The sequence below is a fragment of the Taudactylus pleione genome, unplaced genomic scaffold (assembly GCF_031769625.1).
Source record: "Taudactylus pleione unplaced genomic scaffold, aTauple2 ptg000154l, whole genome shotgun sequence".
Classification (NCBI taxonomy): domain Eukaryota; kingdom Metazoa; phylum Chordata; class Amphibia; order Anura; family Myobatrachidae; genus Taudactylus; species Taudactylus pleione.
This window is the reverse complement of record NW_028284556.1, coordinates 3530322-3546234: the sequence shown is the minus strand read 5'-3', so window position 1 is coordinate 3546234 and position 15913 is coordinate 3530322. Positions and strand designations below refer to the sequence as shown.

Below are 15913 nucleotides of genomic sequence, written 5' to 3'. Positions count from 1 at the left end.
CGACCATTCCCCGGGATGCACGTCGTGACGGCTGAGGAAGTCTGCCTCCCAGTTGAGGACTCCCGGGATGAAGACTGCTGTTTATGGGAAGGGCGGCTTCCTCCGCCGACCAACGACCCTGAAGAGACAACGAGCCGGCCACTGCCCCCCAACCCCGGAGACTGGCATCTGTTGTAAGCAGAACCCAGTCCGGGATCCAAAAGGGGCGAACCTGGACAAGATGAGCTGACTGAAGCCACCACGCCAGAGACCGGCGCACTTCCGGGGACAAAACCAGCATCTGGGATCGGATCCGGGGAGGTAACCCGTTCCACTCCGATAGAATCTGCCCCTGCAGGGGCCTGGAATGGAACTGGGCAAATTCCACCATGTCGAATGCCGAGACCACGGACCCCAGGACTCTCATTGCTGAATGGACCGACACTCTGCCACTGCTCAGGCAACGGTGTATCCTCAGTTGTAGGGAGGACACCTTTTCCGGAGTCAAGAAAATCCTTTGTTGACAAGAGTCCAGAAGCGCTCCCAGATGGACCATCCGTTGTGATGGGATCAGAGGACTTCTTCCAATTTATCAACCACCCGTGTGCTTGAAGACAAGCAATGGTCAGGTGGAGATGTCGAAGAAGCACCTCCGGGGAGCTGGCCAGCAGCAGAAGATCGTCCAGATACGGTAACAGCCGTATACCCTGACCCCGAAGGTGGGCAGCCATAACTGCCATCACCTTGGTGAACACCCTCGGAGCCGTGGCAAGGCCGAAAGGCAATGCCTGAAATTGGTAGTGATGGTTCAGGATAGCAAATCTCAGATGCCGCTGATGTGCCGGTGCTAAGGGCACATGGAGATAGGCGTCCTGGATATCGAGGGAGACCATATAATCCCCGGGTTCCATCGCCAGAATGATGGAACGTAACGTTTCCATCCTGAACCTGGGAACTCAGGTATTTGTTCAGAGACTTCAAATTCAGGATAGGGCGATGAGAACCATTGGGTTTCTGTACCAGAAAGAGTAGAATTGTACCCTGTCCCGCGCTGAGACTGCGGAACGGGAACAATGTCCCCTGCTTGTAGCAAGGATTCTATAGCTACCTGAATCTGGACAGCTTTGGTCTTGTCCAGAGAAGGACTCGTGCAGAAAAACTGGTGGGGCGGCCTGAACCGAAAAGACAGGGCGTACCCCTGAGAGACTACTTCTCGAACCCAGGCATCCGTGGTGGTATTGTGCCAACACTGGGCGAATTGGAGAAGTCGGCCTCCCACTCTGGGGTCCTCCAGAGAGAGGCCCGTCCCATCAGGCAGCAGGTTTATCCTCCTGCTTGGAAGAAGGACGCCGAGCACTCCATGCCTGCATCTTGGGCTTGGGTACGGCCTTGGTCGCCGAATGTCTCGGGAAGGACTGACCCTTGGCCTTACCATGAACCCGAAAGGACCGAAAGGTAGAGCTCCTCACTTTAGCCGTGGCAGAGGCCGAAGGGAGGAAAGCCGACTTGGACTTAGCCAAAGTATCAACTATTTTGTCCAAATCCGGACCAAATAGTAATTCTCCATTAAAAGGCAAGGCCTCCAGACCCTTTTTAGAGTCTGCATCAGCCCTCCAGGACCTCAGCCACAGGGACCGCCGAGCAGACACCGCTGCAGCCGATACCCTAGAAGTGAGCAGGCTGGCATCCAAAGACGCTTCCCCAATATAGGAAGCCGCATCCCTCATCTGTCCCACTAACGCTCTCTGGATATCCGGAGCATCGTCAGTAAAGGAATCCTCCAAGGCATTGGCCCAGGCCTCAATGGTTTTAGCCACCCAGGAGATAGCCATGGACAGGCGAGCCACCGCTCCGGAAAGAGAGTAAATGGACTTTAAACAAGTCTCCACCTTCCTGTCCGTGGGATCCCTCAAAGAGGAGACAGACGGCAATGGCAGCGTCGCGCTCTTGATCAAACGGGTGACGTGGGAATCCACCGCCGGCGGAGTCTCCCATTTCCTGCAATGAGCCTCAGGAAAAGGATAACTGGACGCCAACCGCTTCTGTGGATGGAACCTCTTACTAGGTAATTGCCAGGCCGCCGCCATATGATCCGTTAATTGATCAGACAGGGGAAACACATTTGAAGTTACCTTGGCTTTTTTAAAATTAGGAAACTTCGACCTAGGAGCCGGCGCATCATCCTCTATACGTAGGATAGCCCGCACTGCCCTAAGGCTGGAACATTAATGGAGGACTTAGATTCCACATCCTGCCCCATGGCATCAGAGTCACAGTCCTCATGGATTTCTCCATCATCTGAGGACACTTCCGTGTACGACAACTGCGCAGCCAGTGAACTCACAACCGGACGATTGGACGCCCTTGGTGGCACATCACTTTGCAACATCGACTGAAACGCCGAGGATGAGACCGCCAGACTCTGTACAGAGCTAGAGAGAACATCCACCAAGGTGGAGGAGCCGTTGGAGTAAAACTCTGAAAAGGCACCACAGACTGTTGCGTCACTGGAGGAGACTGAACATACACCGGCAGTCCCGAATAAGGACCCACAGTCTGGGCCCCGGAGGAAGACTGCAATATGTGCGGAACACCCGGGGAATGGGGGATGGTGGGCTGGGGCAACGCCCTAGACGGGATCGTTGATGGGACCGATAACCGGTCCGCAATGGACGCCAGCACCTGTGAAAACATCGCCCGAGGGGGGTCCTGTGACACGGGGGTTGGAGGGGCCCGGTACCAGCTGGCACCGCCCGCACAGACCATCCTGAGATAAGTCCTCCACATCAACTCCAGCAGCACAGCGTCTGCAGGAGAATAGCACAGGAGCCACGGAGCGCTCAGTCTCCTCATCAGACATGATACAGTAAATACACAAGAAATACGTATCACCAGAGGAATTACGGTGTAAACACCCGCGCACTCCCAGTATGCAACACAAACAGCCCAGATATGGAACTGTGTAGCACCCAACAGTATGTGACTGGCCTCACAAATACGTGATTTATATAAGTGAGGGAATCAGAAAAAAGCCCTTCCCCCACACACCTACCGGGCCGTAGGTGAAGGAAAGGGATAGGTATAAGCTGATAGTAATGGAGAATAAGTCACAGACAGGCAGCACTAGCAATAGTCACATACAATGCAGAAATGTTAGTACTCACTGCACCTTCCGCTACAATCAACCGCCCAGATTCAGTGTCTGGGAGGGCTATAGCGCTGTGTACACTGTCCTTCAGCAGGGGAGAGGTACACAGGGGGACCGGTCCACTTGATTCTGCCTGGGAGATCTGCGATGCCTGCCAGTGAAGATGGCCGCCGGAGACCTCAGAGGAGGAGTGGCCGTAAGATAAGAGCAGCTCAGCGACGCCAGACTGCTTGTTGAAAGGCACGCTGAGCTGAGGGGAGGAGCCGCTAGACAGGGAAGATTGCCTCCCCTGGCTAGCAATTAACCCCCGGGTTGCCGGTCCCGCCTGTCACCCTGGTGGTCTAGCGGACACGCGGGGTGTTCCTCTATAGAGGGGGAGCCCGCCGCCGCTGCTAGTGCCTCCGGTCTGTCCCCTGAGACCGGAGGCTCCTGACTGCCTTTGAAGTATCCGCGTGCCGCGGCACGCGGCGACCCACGGCTTACCTGGTCCACGTCGCATCCGACAGCAGTCATGGGAGTCCCCAGAGCCTGGCTAGTACAGACTCTGGTGTCCCGCCGCGATCCCCAGATCTGTACTGGCGTCGCGGCGCCAGCGGGGAGAAGGAGCGGCAGCGTGGACGTCCTAAAGGACAGTCTGATGCTGCCGCTCTGATAGTGTAAAAAGCAGCCCCACTGCGACAGGGTAACCCGACTCCGGCCGGGCACCAACTAAAACTGAGGTGCCTGTGGCTCGGGGTATAGAGGACGGACCCAAGTGCATCCTGGGAGCAGTGAAAGCTTTAACTGCGTGGTGCCCGTGGATCCAGATCCAGTTATACCCAAAGGACAACCCTGTGGACCCCCTATGGACCCTGAAGTAGAAAATATCCTTATATCTTAATAGTTGTGTACTAGGTGGACTACATTCCTAAATAAGCCTGTGTAATCACTAGTAATAGTCATGTTCTCCAATAGATGTCTCAATGTTTACAAGTACAGGTTGAGTCTCCCATATCCAAATATTCTGAAATACGGAATATCCTGAAACACAGAATTTTTTTTTTTAGCATGTCTGAGATAGTGAAGCCTTTGCTTTTTGATGGTTCAATGTACACAAAAACTTTGTTTAAGGCACAAAATTAAAAATATTGACTAAAATTACCTTCAGGCTTTGTGTATAAGGTGTGTATGAAACATTAATTTAATGTATGTTCACAAACTGTTTTTGAGCCACAAAATTATTGAAAATATTGTATAAAATTACCTGCAGGCTGTGTGTACAATGTGTATATAAAATAAATGCATTCTGTGTTTAGATTTGGGTCCCATTCCCAAGATATTTCATTACGGTATGCAAATATTCCGATATCCAAAATACCTCTGGTCCCAAGCATTTTGGATATGGGAGACTCATTCTGCAGAAGGTGAAAAGAGGTTCTTGCCATTGTTGAAAGACTGTAAAGGATACAATTGCATGTTTGCTCATTTCCTCTACATTTTCCAGTAGGTACAAATCAAGTAGTGCCTGCAACACAAACAGAAGATGCTTTTTACATAAAGAAAAAAAAAAAAAAAAAAGTTACATTATTATAAAGGAAGGCAACTTACATGCAAGTTGGCCGGTGGATATTTGCCGGTGCCTCCGTCTCTACTCCATAAATGCTCAATCCTCTCCCCGAATTGGCAAATCATACCGTCAATCATCAATGAACTGGTGTTCCATTTTCCACTGCATTAATCAAACACAATTATAAATAAGTTCTTTCAAGATGGCTCCATATATTACAAATAGAACGCCAAGTGCAATAATATATAATGCAGTTATGATTGTCAAACAAATATCAGCTAATTCTAAAAGGGAAGTAAAGTAGGAAGCTTGAAAAGAGCAAATACAGCAGGGCACTACACACATACAGGAAATCTCTAAGATGTGATGTAATACTACCGGCCCCACACCCTTCCCAAATTTATGCTGCTTATTTTCACTTTATTAGGAACAGTCATGAAATATTTGGGCTCATGGTAAGTGTGAAATTGATACAAAATGATTCCGTAGCGGAGAATCAAAACAGAAACTGTTTTAGGACATAGCATCCAAAGGGTAGACAATGAAACGTTTTGGTGGTGCGCACATGGAGTTAATGTAGCAAATACATTAAAAATATATTTTCAATCTATACTGGAGAGTAGTTCAGTAGTTTGGGGGACACTACACTGTGCTCATTGGGACCTTCAAAGCAGCAGATATTTTTCTGTACCCTCCCCAGATTTGTGCCTCGAGAAAATCCTGTCTCGGAGGTCTACAGACAATTCCTTGGACTTCATGCTTGGTTTGTGCTCTGACATGCACTGTCAAGTGTGGGACCTTATATAAACAGGTGTATGCCTTTCAAAATCATGTCCAATCACCTGAATTTACCACAGGTGGACTCCAATTAGCTGTAGGAACATCTCAAGGATGATCAGTGGAAATAGGATGCACCAGAGCTCAATTTTGAGCTTCATGGCAAAGGCTGTGAATACTTATGTACATGTGATTTCTTAAGATTTTTTTTTATTTCTTTTACATTTCCAAAAATCTCAAAAAAACTTTTTACACGTTGTCATTATGGGGTATGGTTTGTAGAATTTTGAGGACAAAAATGAATTTATTCCATTTTGGAATAAGGCTGTACCATAAAAAAAAATTGGAAGAAGTGTAGCGCTGTGAATACTTTCCAGACGCACTGTATGAATTATGAACTTTATCCCCTAGGGCAGTGGTTCCCAAACTTTTCTGAATCACAGCGCCCTAGAGTATCAGCATTTTTTCCATGGCACCCCTGGGCCAAAAGTTTCTTAATGAGAAATTCAGCAAAAATGAAATTTAGTAAATTGTGCTTATATGTCACCCTTAGGTTCAGTTATGATGTGGTTGACAGGGCTGCATTTCTTTTTGTCCACATATTTTTTGATTGGCAGCTGTTAGCACTGGTTTTGCCCATCACACAACTATAATTTTATTTGGTACTGTACCACCAACCTGATGCACCCCTGCAAGTGCCCTGAGGCACCCCAGGGTGCCACGGTACCCAGTTTGGAACCACTGCCATAGGGGTTTGAACATTGATTGAGACCAAATGGTTTTTATAATTTTTATACAGTATTGTTATTTATTTTTTAGTATATCTGTATCCATTTGTTGGTGATTATGATATTTGTTCTCAAATCTATTTAATTGTAATGTCTTTTTATTAATACTATGTGTAAATGATTGATGCTCATTCCCAGGAGCATGTTTTAATATATGTTTTTTAATCTTGCATCGCTAATGGCACTTTGGGCCTGATTCAGAGCTGCTCGTAAGCGGCCGCTCGTTCGTTCCGAGCGATGTTTGCCCAACTGCGCATGCGTACGGATCGTTATACGCATGCGCGAACCAGTCAGTGCGGTCGAAATTCATGTGCTCGCAAAATAGCGAATGACTGATAATTTGAGTGACAGGAGTAGGCGTATGTGGGTGGTAACGGGGGAAGGTGCTTGAAAACGGGGAGTGGAAATCAGAACGCAGGCGTGCTTAAAGGTCAAAACGGGCGTTTTAAGGGTATGCATAATACTGGAGCGTCATTGACCACGTCACTGGGTTATTTTATAGCCAGAATTTGTGGTAGTTCATACGCTGTTCGATGTACTCGATTAATCTAATAAATATCGGACATGACGTATGATGCGAGCGGCCAGGGGGCGTCTCTTTCAAAATTACAACTGCAAGTTTTGTTCGCTCGTTCAGACATAGAGGCGTCAACAGACCGCAAAGAGCGAACGGTTCATTTGAATAGCCACCCCTTTTTGTTGAACGAACGACTGCAAATAGCGACCGGCTCTGAATCAGGCCCTTTGTCTTTTTGTATTTATGAGGGGAGAAGTTTGCTGTCCTTACTCCCGTGCAAAGGAGATGTTCTGAATTACAATTCCCATAATGCCGCCTGTTTTGCCAAACCTATGACCACTTCCGCTATACAATGGTTTGACAGAAAGTCACATGTCCCCTGTCACTGCACGATGCGATATCAATGCTTCCGGGTGGATGACATCTTGGAACTCCGTTTGCATTCCAAAGGCCGGAAGTGACATGCCGATCGCAACAGAGCCTGCACAAACAATCTAGAGTCTTTTCGCTCTTCAGAAATGGATTTCTGGCTTAGAATATATACTTACCTATATGGAAATCCGGGGACTCTGTAGCTCCGGTCTTATTCTTTATAATGGGCGGATCTGTTTGTAAGGAATGTTTTTAAACTTTTTATCTTGAAGTACACACATGGTTTTTACGAAATTCCAATGTGTATGACTGATGTGTCTAGAGGTTAGGTATGGGATGCATGATTGAATACACTATTCTTCATTCAATACGGACTAATTAGGATTTGGTGGATCACAAGACTGGTTCCCCGGATCACATGACCACAAACTATAAGTATATAAAGGGCTTCCCCTCACTCTATACTCATACACCTTGAAAAAGGAAGGATTCCGAAACGGGTTGGTGTGGCGAGGATTGCTGCCAGATTGGACCTAAAGGGGGATAACCACTCGATGACGACTGGAGGTGACTAAACCAGGTATAAGAACTATCCCCTCATGCTGTTTACAGTGCCTACCTTTTAGGCCTTGTCTGGTTATCCTCTTTGTTGATGTGGATCTTGAGACATTCCAACACAACTTTAAGTTGAACATAAGAAGCAAGTGAAAACACATCACCTGTATTTGTTTCTTTTTTTTTCTCCCATACTAGAGAAATTTTGCATTTATCAATGCTTGGTGGCCTTCCCTCTTCTTATTGTTTCTAGCAGCAGTATCCTTGCCTGTGAAGACCTTTTTGTGCAAAACAATGATGACTGCACGTGTTTCCTTCCAGGTAACCATGGTTAACAGGGAAAGAACAATGATTTCAAGCACCACCCTCCTTTCAAAGCTTCCAGTCTGTTATTCTAACTCAATCAGCATGACAGCGTGATCTCCAGCCTTGTCCTCGACAACACACTCACCTATGTTAACGAGAGAATCACTGACATGTCAGCTGGTCCTTTTGTGGCAGGGCTGAAATGCAGTGGAAATGTTTTTGGAATTAAGTTTATTGTCATGGCAAAAAGGGATTTTGCAATTAATTGCAATTCATCTGATCAGTCTTTATGACATTCTGGAGTAAATGACACTATTTTTTTTTTGTGGTTATAAAGTAGGTGTTTCACAATTCCAGTCACACCCCCACAACAGATCATGTTTGTAGGATCCCTCTAATCATACACAGGTGACAGTTTACTTGGCTGGGGCAGTAATTATCCAACCTGTTCCCAAAGATATAAATCTTGAAAACATGAACTGTTGACAGTACATGAAAACAGCATTGCTAAATATTGCATTAAATGTAGTTAGAGATTATATCTATATCTCTATATCTATCTATCTAGGGATGAAAAACAAAATCCTGTGGCAATAAATATGAATTAGAGAGACTGTAATAAATATGAATTAAGGAGGTAGAGGCCATGGTCCTTCCTCAAGCATCTCCCAGGCTACCGATAACTACCGATGCCACCTTTCCACACTGCTCTTGTTTCAAGTAAATTTAGGTAACTTTATACAAGGTCTTTGTCGTGAGGTATGGTACTAGAGTCTGTAGTCGATGTGCCAAGCCCTGTATCTGGACACTTATTTCAGGCAAGAGTTTATTTTATTTACAATGGGATGAGAGGACAGTGCCTTGTTTACAGCCCAGCCATGGCAAAACTTTATTACTTCCATCATCTTAAAATGGCAGTGTGAAATTAAGCATAGTGGAGATTTATAGAAGTGAAGAAGTCGTCTTTGTTGATGGCTGTGAGTATCGATTTTTCAGATTCCATGTGAAAAGGTAATTGACAATTTTTTTTAATAGTCCTCGCCTTCCTGATCAGAAGGAACAAAGGAAATTGCTCAGGCTTATGAAGCGCTGTAAAAATGTAAAGCTTTAACTGTGGAGTTTAATTTAGTTATTGGGCTTCAAACACATGATATTGAAGGAACTCTAGAAAATATCCATTTCTTCCAATATCTAAAACACACTTGACAGAATGGTTTAATATGCCTACATATTACGAAATTTTGCCCCTACAGGTGTTGGAAGGAACGGACTACCAATAGTCACTTGAACTTCGATTTAGCTTTCCATCTTCAATCCTGAAAACACCAAAGGGCTTGAATAATTCTGCCTGCTACAATTTTATTCTTAGCTTATAGCTTTCTGCGGATAAATATGAGGCTGAAACTACTCAGACCTTGTGGAAAATAGTTTAACTTTTTCAAGAAGCTTTTTGTATGAAGGAGCCTAATTTGTCTTTAATAATGTGGCCGTATCAAATGGGAGATTAAAAAGGCTCTATTTTGACTAAGCCCCTGCTGACCAGGTGTCCAATGAAAGCTTACACTGGTATATTATCCCTCTCTACTTGATTTACATACTAAACAAGTATTTCCTGTTTACCTTCTCTTGGACATACTTATTGAGTGTCTCCACCCTTAATATGAGGGCTCTGAACACTTATGCAATGGTGACACCTAATTCCAATATGGCTTGACAAAATATGAAGCTTCTTTAAAAAACTATATGTTTATATCCATATTGTTCCCTAAGTGAACCCCAATCTTCCAGAGAAATGGTTCTGGCAAAGATAGTTAAGGCTACAACTACTTTGGGGTACGAACACCATTTCTGCACTTCCACATTACTGAATAGATACCTAATGTTTTAGAATTGGGCTGACTGCTTTATGACAAGCGTCCATTCCTTATGGGTTAAATCATTTAGCAAGGTTATGGACACCATGGTCTCATTCATCCCCATGGACTTGCACATGTTTGATCAAGTTTTCCACATTCTCCAGATTAAACATCGCAAAGACAATACAAATTTTCATAGCTAGAGGAGCGTCTCCTAAAATTGCAGAAGAATCCTATTCTCAATAGCAAGATCCATATTTCAGATCCATACTTTTCTGGAATCTTGTCCTGTCTACTCCTTGTAACGCATAGAGACCCTTGTTAGCAACAATGGATTATTTCATCCAATCTGTAAAATGGTTAAACTACTGTGGAACTTATTTATTTTCTCCATTAGCATCACTTGACTTCATGTTACAGTACTTTGTGCTCTTCAGTTCTATCCCAGGGAAGAGGGGCAACTATATTTAGGCAACTATACTAGCAAGAATAAACATTACGAAACACCCCTAATTTAGGAGTCCATCAAGAAGTTGCTTTTTTGTATATTAGGGATTGGACTCTGGCTTCATTCTACACTATTTTAGGGACAGTGGAAGATGTATCAAACCTTGGAGAGAGAAAGTGGAAAGTAGTACCAACCAATCAGCTCCTGTCATTTTTTCAAACACAGCCTGTAAACTGACAGAAGCTGATTTGTTAGTAATTTCTCTCTCTCATCTTGGATAAATCTCATCCAGGGGACTATATTAAGGCCTATTCCTGCCTGGTCATATGTATTTGCCAATTTCTTATGACATGATGGGCATACAACACTGGAACCTACAATCAGGAGCACAATCACCAGCTCTGTTGCCAGGAGTAGCAGACTGGTGTTTTTCCAGGTAGCCAACCAGACACAAGAGCAGGTAAGCATTACAGAAAACAAAACACTGCCAACCATTACTACACTATACCGAGCAAATGACAAAGGGAATGGGAGTCGTTTTTACCTACCCTGTCACTAGCTAATTTGGATAAGAAGTTACCCATTGTAATGACAGCCTAATTTTGATTCTCTTCAATCATTCATGGCAGAGTATTATATGTGGAGAAAACATACGATGTATAAAGCCTCAGATGTCAAGGGAAATATCGTTGAGCAGTTAATTGTCATAATATATTGCGTGAAGTTTAATTAACCCCTTCACTGTTTAGCATATTCTGACACATTTTTGGTTAATCCCATTCATACACCAATAAATGTAATTTATGCAGTACCAAACACAAATTATACCTTTTTTTAGCTTGCTTATTTCTCCTTACATGGCAAAAAAACCTACCTAAAATGTGCACAAATAAGGATTTTTGGTAGTCACTGTTAGATCCACTTCTGACTCCATCTTGCGGAGACTGGTATATCTTGGGATGTAGAGGGCGCTAGACCAGCAGCAGGCACAAAAACTAAACTTGTTTGAAAGCTTGCTCCTCTCCCTCTACATCCCATGAGGCCATTGAACCTTTAGAATATCAGTTGGAACTTAAGCCCATGAAAGAGCTAACAAAAAAACGTAACCAAGACCACACTGAATGTTAGTGAACAGAGTTGAACAGAGAAATGGATTTAATGTTGAGTAACCAAAAATCTTTTTTTCTTTCATCCATTTGGTGGACACTGGAATACCTTGAGCATGTTCCAAAGATACCCTAGAGTAGGCTAGGCACAAATAAGTGTGCTAAATAATCAACCTAAAATGGCATCTTCGGCTTCTTGAAAAACACCTGAATAAGTCAACAGAATTCAAGAATGGAGAACCAGAAGTCAGTCGGGAACAACAATCTGACCATGGCGCTATGTTGCGTCTGAACAGGCTTGGATTCTACACTGCATATATGCTGGATCAAAGAAACGTCTACGATCTACTGTAAGTAGCAAGCTAATACCTCCATCCAGGTGGAATACAGAAAGAGCCAGTACCGAATAAAGCAAGATACAATCCCAGGGCCAGGTAATACGAAGAACTACGGTCACAAACACAGGCAAAGAATGCAAGACACGTCTGGCTCAGACAGACACAGGTTTCACGGCCTGTTCATATGGCCTATAGGGTCCTACATAAGTGTTACAGATGACTGCTTCAGGACAAGAAACAGCAGGACAATCCAGCTGCCCTGAGAGGAATCCCATGCTGATGTCTATACCAATGAACTCCGGATGCCACTGCCAAAGCCACAGACGACAGAACACAATTGTGACCATCCCTGATAAGTGAATGAGCACACATTAGAAGATCAAACATTTTTATTAAAGATTTGGCCATTAGAACCCATCAACTCTGGACTTCCTATAGCTTTCTGTAGGTGAAAGTAATGTTCAGTCATCACCAGACTATGACAAGGGAAACACTTCAGAGACAGGACTCGGATGTTTAAGTGCCAGGATAGGGAGATTAGGTACATTAAGTGTCCTTCCCATTCACTGGCTCTACTAATACTTGTGCAGTGCAAGTCAATATTGTCTGGTGATCACCAGTCAGTCAATAACCACTAAAGAAAGAAGAGAAGATTTCTATTACAAATATGAGTGCCAGAGTTATTGAAGCCAGGATGGGAGAAATGTTTCCCCATTCATGGACTTTATAATTATTCATGTGTGATCACCAGGGAACAACTCTACCCTGCAAAGAATATTTTTTTTTAGGTATCACCTCACTCAAAATAGTGGGTTATGTAGAGTCTAAGCGCATGAATGGCAGAAATAGAGCAATTTTACTCTATTGCCCATATTTCAACTCATTTGAACTGTAGTGCTTAGGATGAGTCGCACTCGACCTTAGCAGTGAAGGGATTAAGACTAAAAAATAAGAGATCTGGTAAGAACTTACCTTCATCATCTCTATTTCTGCGAGGTCCATAGGGTTCCACAGGGATACCTTGGGTTATTGTCATGGCTTGGCATCGGGCACCACATAGTTAACTTTGTGCTCCCAGGATGCACTGGGCCCCCTCCTATAACCCCGCCCCCAGGCCAAGGCACCTCAGATCAGTAATAAGCCAAGGCCACAGGAGGAGAGAAAAAGAGAAAAGGAAGTCTGGAACACACAAGAATCACATTCTCACAACAGGGAGACGGAAAATCGGTGACCAGAACCAGACCCATCTGAAACACAGGGCGACAGGGTGGGCGCCTTGTAGAACCCTATGGACCTCGCAGAAAGAGATAATAAAGGTAAGTTCTTACCATATCTCTTTTTTGCAGCAGGCTCCATAGGGTATCCACGGGGATACCTTGGGAGTTCCCAAAGCAGTATCCTCAAGGGTGGGGGCGCTCCTGTGCAAAAAGGAGAACCCGCCGCCCGAAGGAAGCATCCTGAGAGGCAAAGGTATCAAATGCATAATGCCTTACAAAAAGGTATGGACAGAGGACCAAGTGGCCGCCTTAAAAGCTGTACAACCTAGGCGCCACGGCGAGCTGCCCATGAAGGACCCACAGACCTCATAGAATGAGCAGTAACAGAGGGCAAAACAGGAATGCTCTCATGAATGTAAGCCTCAGAAATCGCCATGCGAATCAACGTTTGCTTGTTGGCCGGCCAACCCTTCTTATGGAAACCATAGAGGACGAACAAAGCGTCCGACTTTCTAAGGGAACCGGTACGGAACACATAAAACCGTAGAGCTCGTACCACATCCAATGAGGCCTCCTGAAAGGTCTGGTGAGTTAAAGGCCGGCACTACAATTTCCCCCTTAGTGTGGAAACTAGAGACCACCTTAGGCAGGAACCCAGGGCAAGTCTGAAGCACTGCCCTGTTCCTGTGAAAAACCATAAAGGGGGGGGTCGGCAGGAAAGAGCCCCCAAATCTGACACCCTCCTGGCAGAAGCGTTAGCCAGGAGGAACACAATCTTAGCTGTGAGCCATTTGAGATCCACTGAGCGCAGTGGTTCAAATGGAGGTCCTTGGAGAGCCCGAAGGACCACAGCCAACTCCCAAAGAGCCACAGGAGGCACAAAGGGAGGCTGTATGCGAAAAGCACCCTGCATAAAGGTGCGAACATCCGAGAGTGGAGCAATCCTCCACTGAAACCACACAGACAGTGTGGAAACATGTACTTTCAATGGGGCGACACCATTCAAAGAAGGTATGCAACACCCTGTGGTAAATCCTCGCAGAAGCAGGTTTCCGAGCTCTAAGCATGGATGTCTCAAGAGCCACGCCGTCAAAAGATAGATGACCCAGATCCGTATAAACACAAGTACCCTGAGACAACAGGTCCGGACGTTGAGGCAACGGAACGTCTATGGAGAGACTCTTAAAATCTGAGTACCAGTGACGTCTGGGCCACGCTGAAGCCACCAGCAGGATCATGCCTCCTTCTTGCTTGAACTCCCTCAATACCCGAGGAAGAAGCGAGAAAGTAGGAAACAGGTACACAAACTGGAAGGTCAACCGAACCGACAGAGCGTCTACCAGGAGAGCCTCTGCGTCTCTTGTTCTGGATCGGTACACTCTTAGCTTACAGTTGTGTCTGGAGGCCATGAGGTCTCTCTCTGGAAGACCCCATTTGTCCACCAGGAATTAGAAGACCTCCTGGTGAAGTGACCACTCCGCCGAATGTACATTGTGTCGACTGAGGAAGTCCGCTTCCCAGTTGAGTACTCCTGGAATGAACACTGCAGAGATGGCTGGGATATTGTCTTTTGCCCAAGTCAGAATGCGGGATGCCTTGCAGAGCTGCCTGAGAGTTCCGTCTGGAAGGCTTATGTAAGCCACCGTGGTGGCGTTGTCTGACTGAACTTGCACAGGTTTCCCTCGCAGAACCAGTCTTGCATGGAGAAGCTCAGAACACTGACCAAAGTTCCAATATATTGATCAGAAGGGCAGATTCCGTTGATGTCCACCGTCCTTAAATATGTGTGGGCCTGTTCCGAGCCCCAGCCCCGGAGACAGGCGCCCATCGTGAGAAGGACCCAATCCGGGATCCAAAATGGGCACCCCTTCTTTAGGTACATGTCTGTAACCACCAAGTCAGAGATAAGCGCACCTCCGGAGTAAGCACCCTGTGTCTTTATCCGACCGTGTGATCCATCCCATCTGAAGAGGATCAGCCTCTGTAGAGGTCTTGAACGAAGCTGGGCATATTCCACCATGTCAAATGTCGACACCATGGAACCCAGTAATTTAGTTGCCAAGTGAATGGACACCTGGCGACCCTGGAGACAGGAACGTACACTGGTCTGTAGGGCTGAGATCTTCTCCTCTAAAGAAGATTCTCTGCTGCTGAGAGTCCAACAGTGCTCCCAGATGGATCAACTTCTGGGATGGCATCAGTGAGGACTTTTTCCAATTGATCAGCCAGCAGTGAGTCTGCAACACCGATATTGTCAGGTGCAGATGATTGCAAAGTACCTCCGGAGACCCTGCTAGGAGAAGCAGGTCGTCCACGAAAGGTAGCAGGCGAACCTCCTGTAACCACAGGTGAGCTGCCATGACAGCCATTACCTTGGTGAACACTTGCAGAGCCGTGGAAAGACCAAACGGCAGCACTTAAAACTGGTAATGGTGATCCAATACAGCAAATCTGAGAAACCTCTGATGAGTCGTAGCAATGGGAATATGCAGGTAGGCATCCTGAATATTCAGGGACATCATGAAATCCCCAGGTTCCATAGCTAATATAATAGAACGTAGAGCCTCCATCCTGAACCGAGGGACCCTCAGAAACTTGTTTAGAGCCTTGAGGTTGAGAATAGGACAGAAAGAACAGTTCGGTTTTGGTACCAAAAAGAGATTGGAATAATAACCCGTCCCCCTGAGGGATGGGGGGACAGGAACTATGACCCCTTCTTGGAGCATAGAACTTACCACTTTCTGGATTTCCAGAGCATTTGTGGAATGAAGGCCTACCTCCGGAGTGTAGGAAATAAAATTGATGGGGAGGCCTTCTGCTGAAGGAGAGGGCGTACCAGTGAGAAACCACTTCTCTGACCCAGGTGTCTGTGGTAATCATACACCAGTGCTGGGTAAGCTGCTAAGTGTTTGTCCTCAGGCTTGGTGACAAGGTGTCTAGCACTCCAAGGTCGCTTCTTG

General features: G+C 45.8%; 1 protein-coding gene across 3 annotated transcripts in view; it reads right to left on the bottom strand.

Moving 5' to 3' along the window:
* Positions 1 to 15913, bottom strand: part of AHCTF1 (AT-hook containing transcription factor 1) — a 222981-nt gene that overhangs the window by 121755 nt on the left and 85313 nt on the right. For all 3 annotated transcript variants that reach the window (XM_088474344.1, XM_088474346.1, XM_088474345.1), the window contains 2 exons: positions 4715 to 4835; positions 4575 to 4631 (listed from right to left, as the gene is read on the bottom strand). In XM_088474344.1, the coding sequence (XP_088330470.1) occupies positions 4575 to 4631; positions 4715 to 4835 (178 nt within the window). The remainder of the gene's footprint in view (positions 1 to 4574; positions 4632 to 4714; positions 4836 to 15913) is intronic.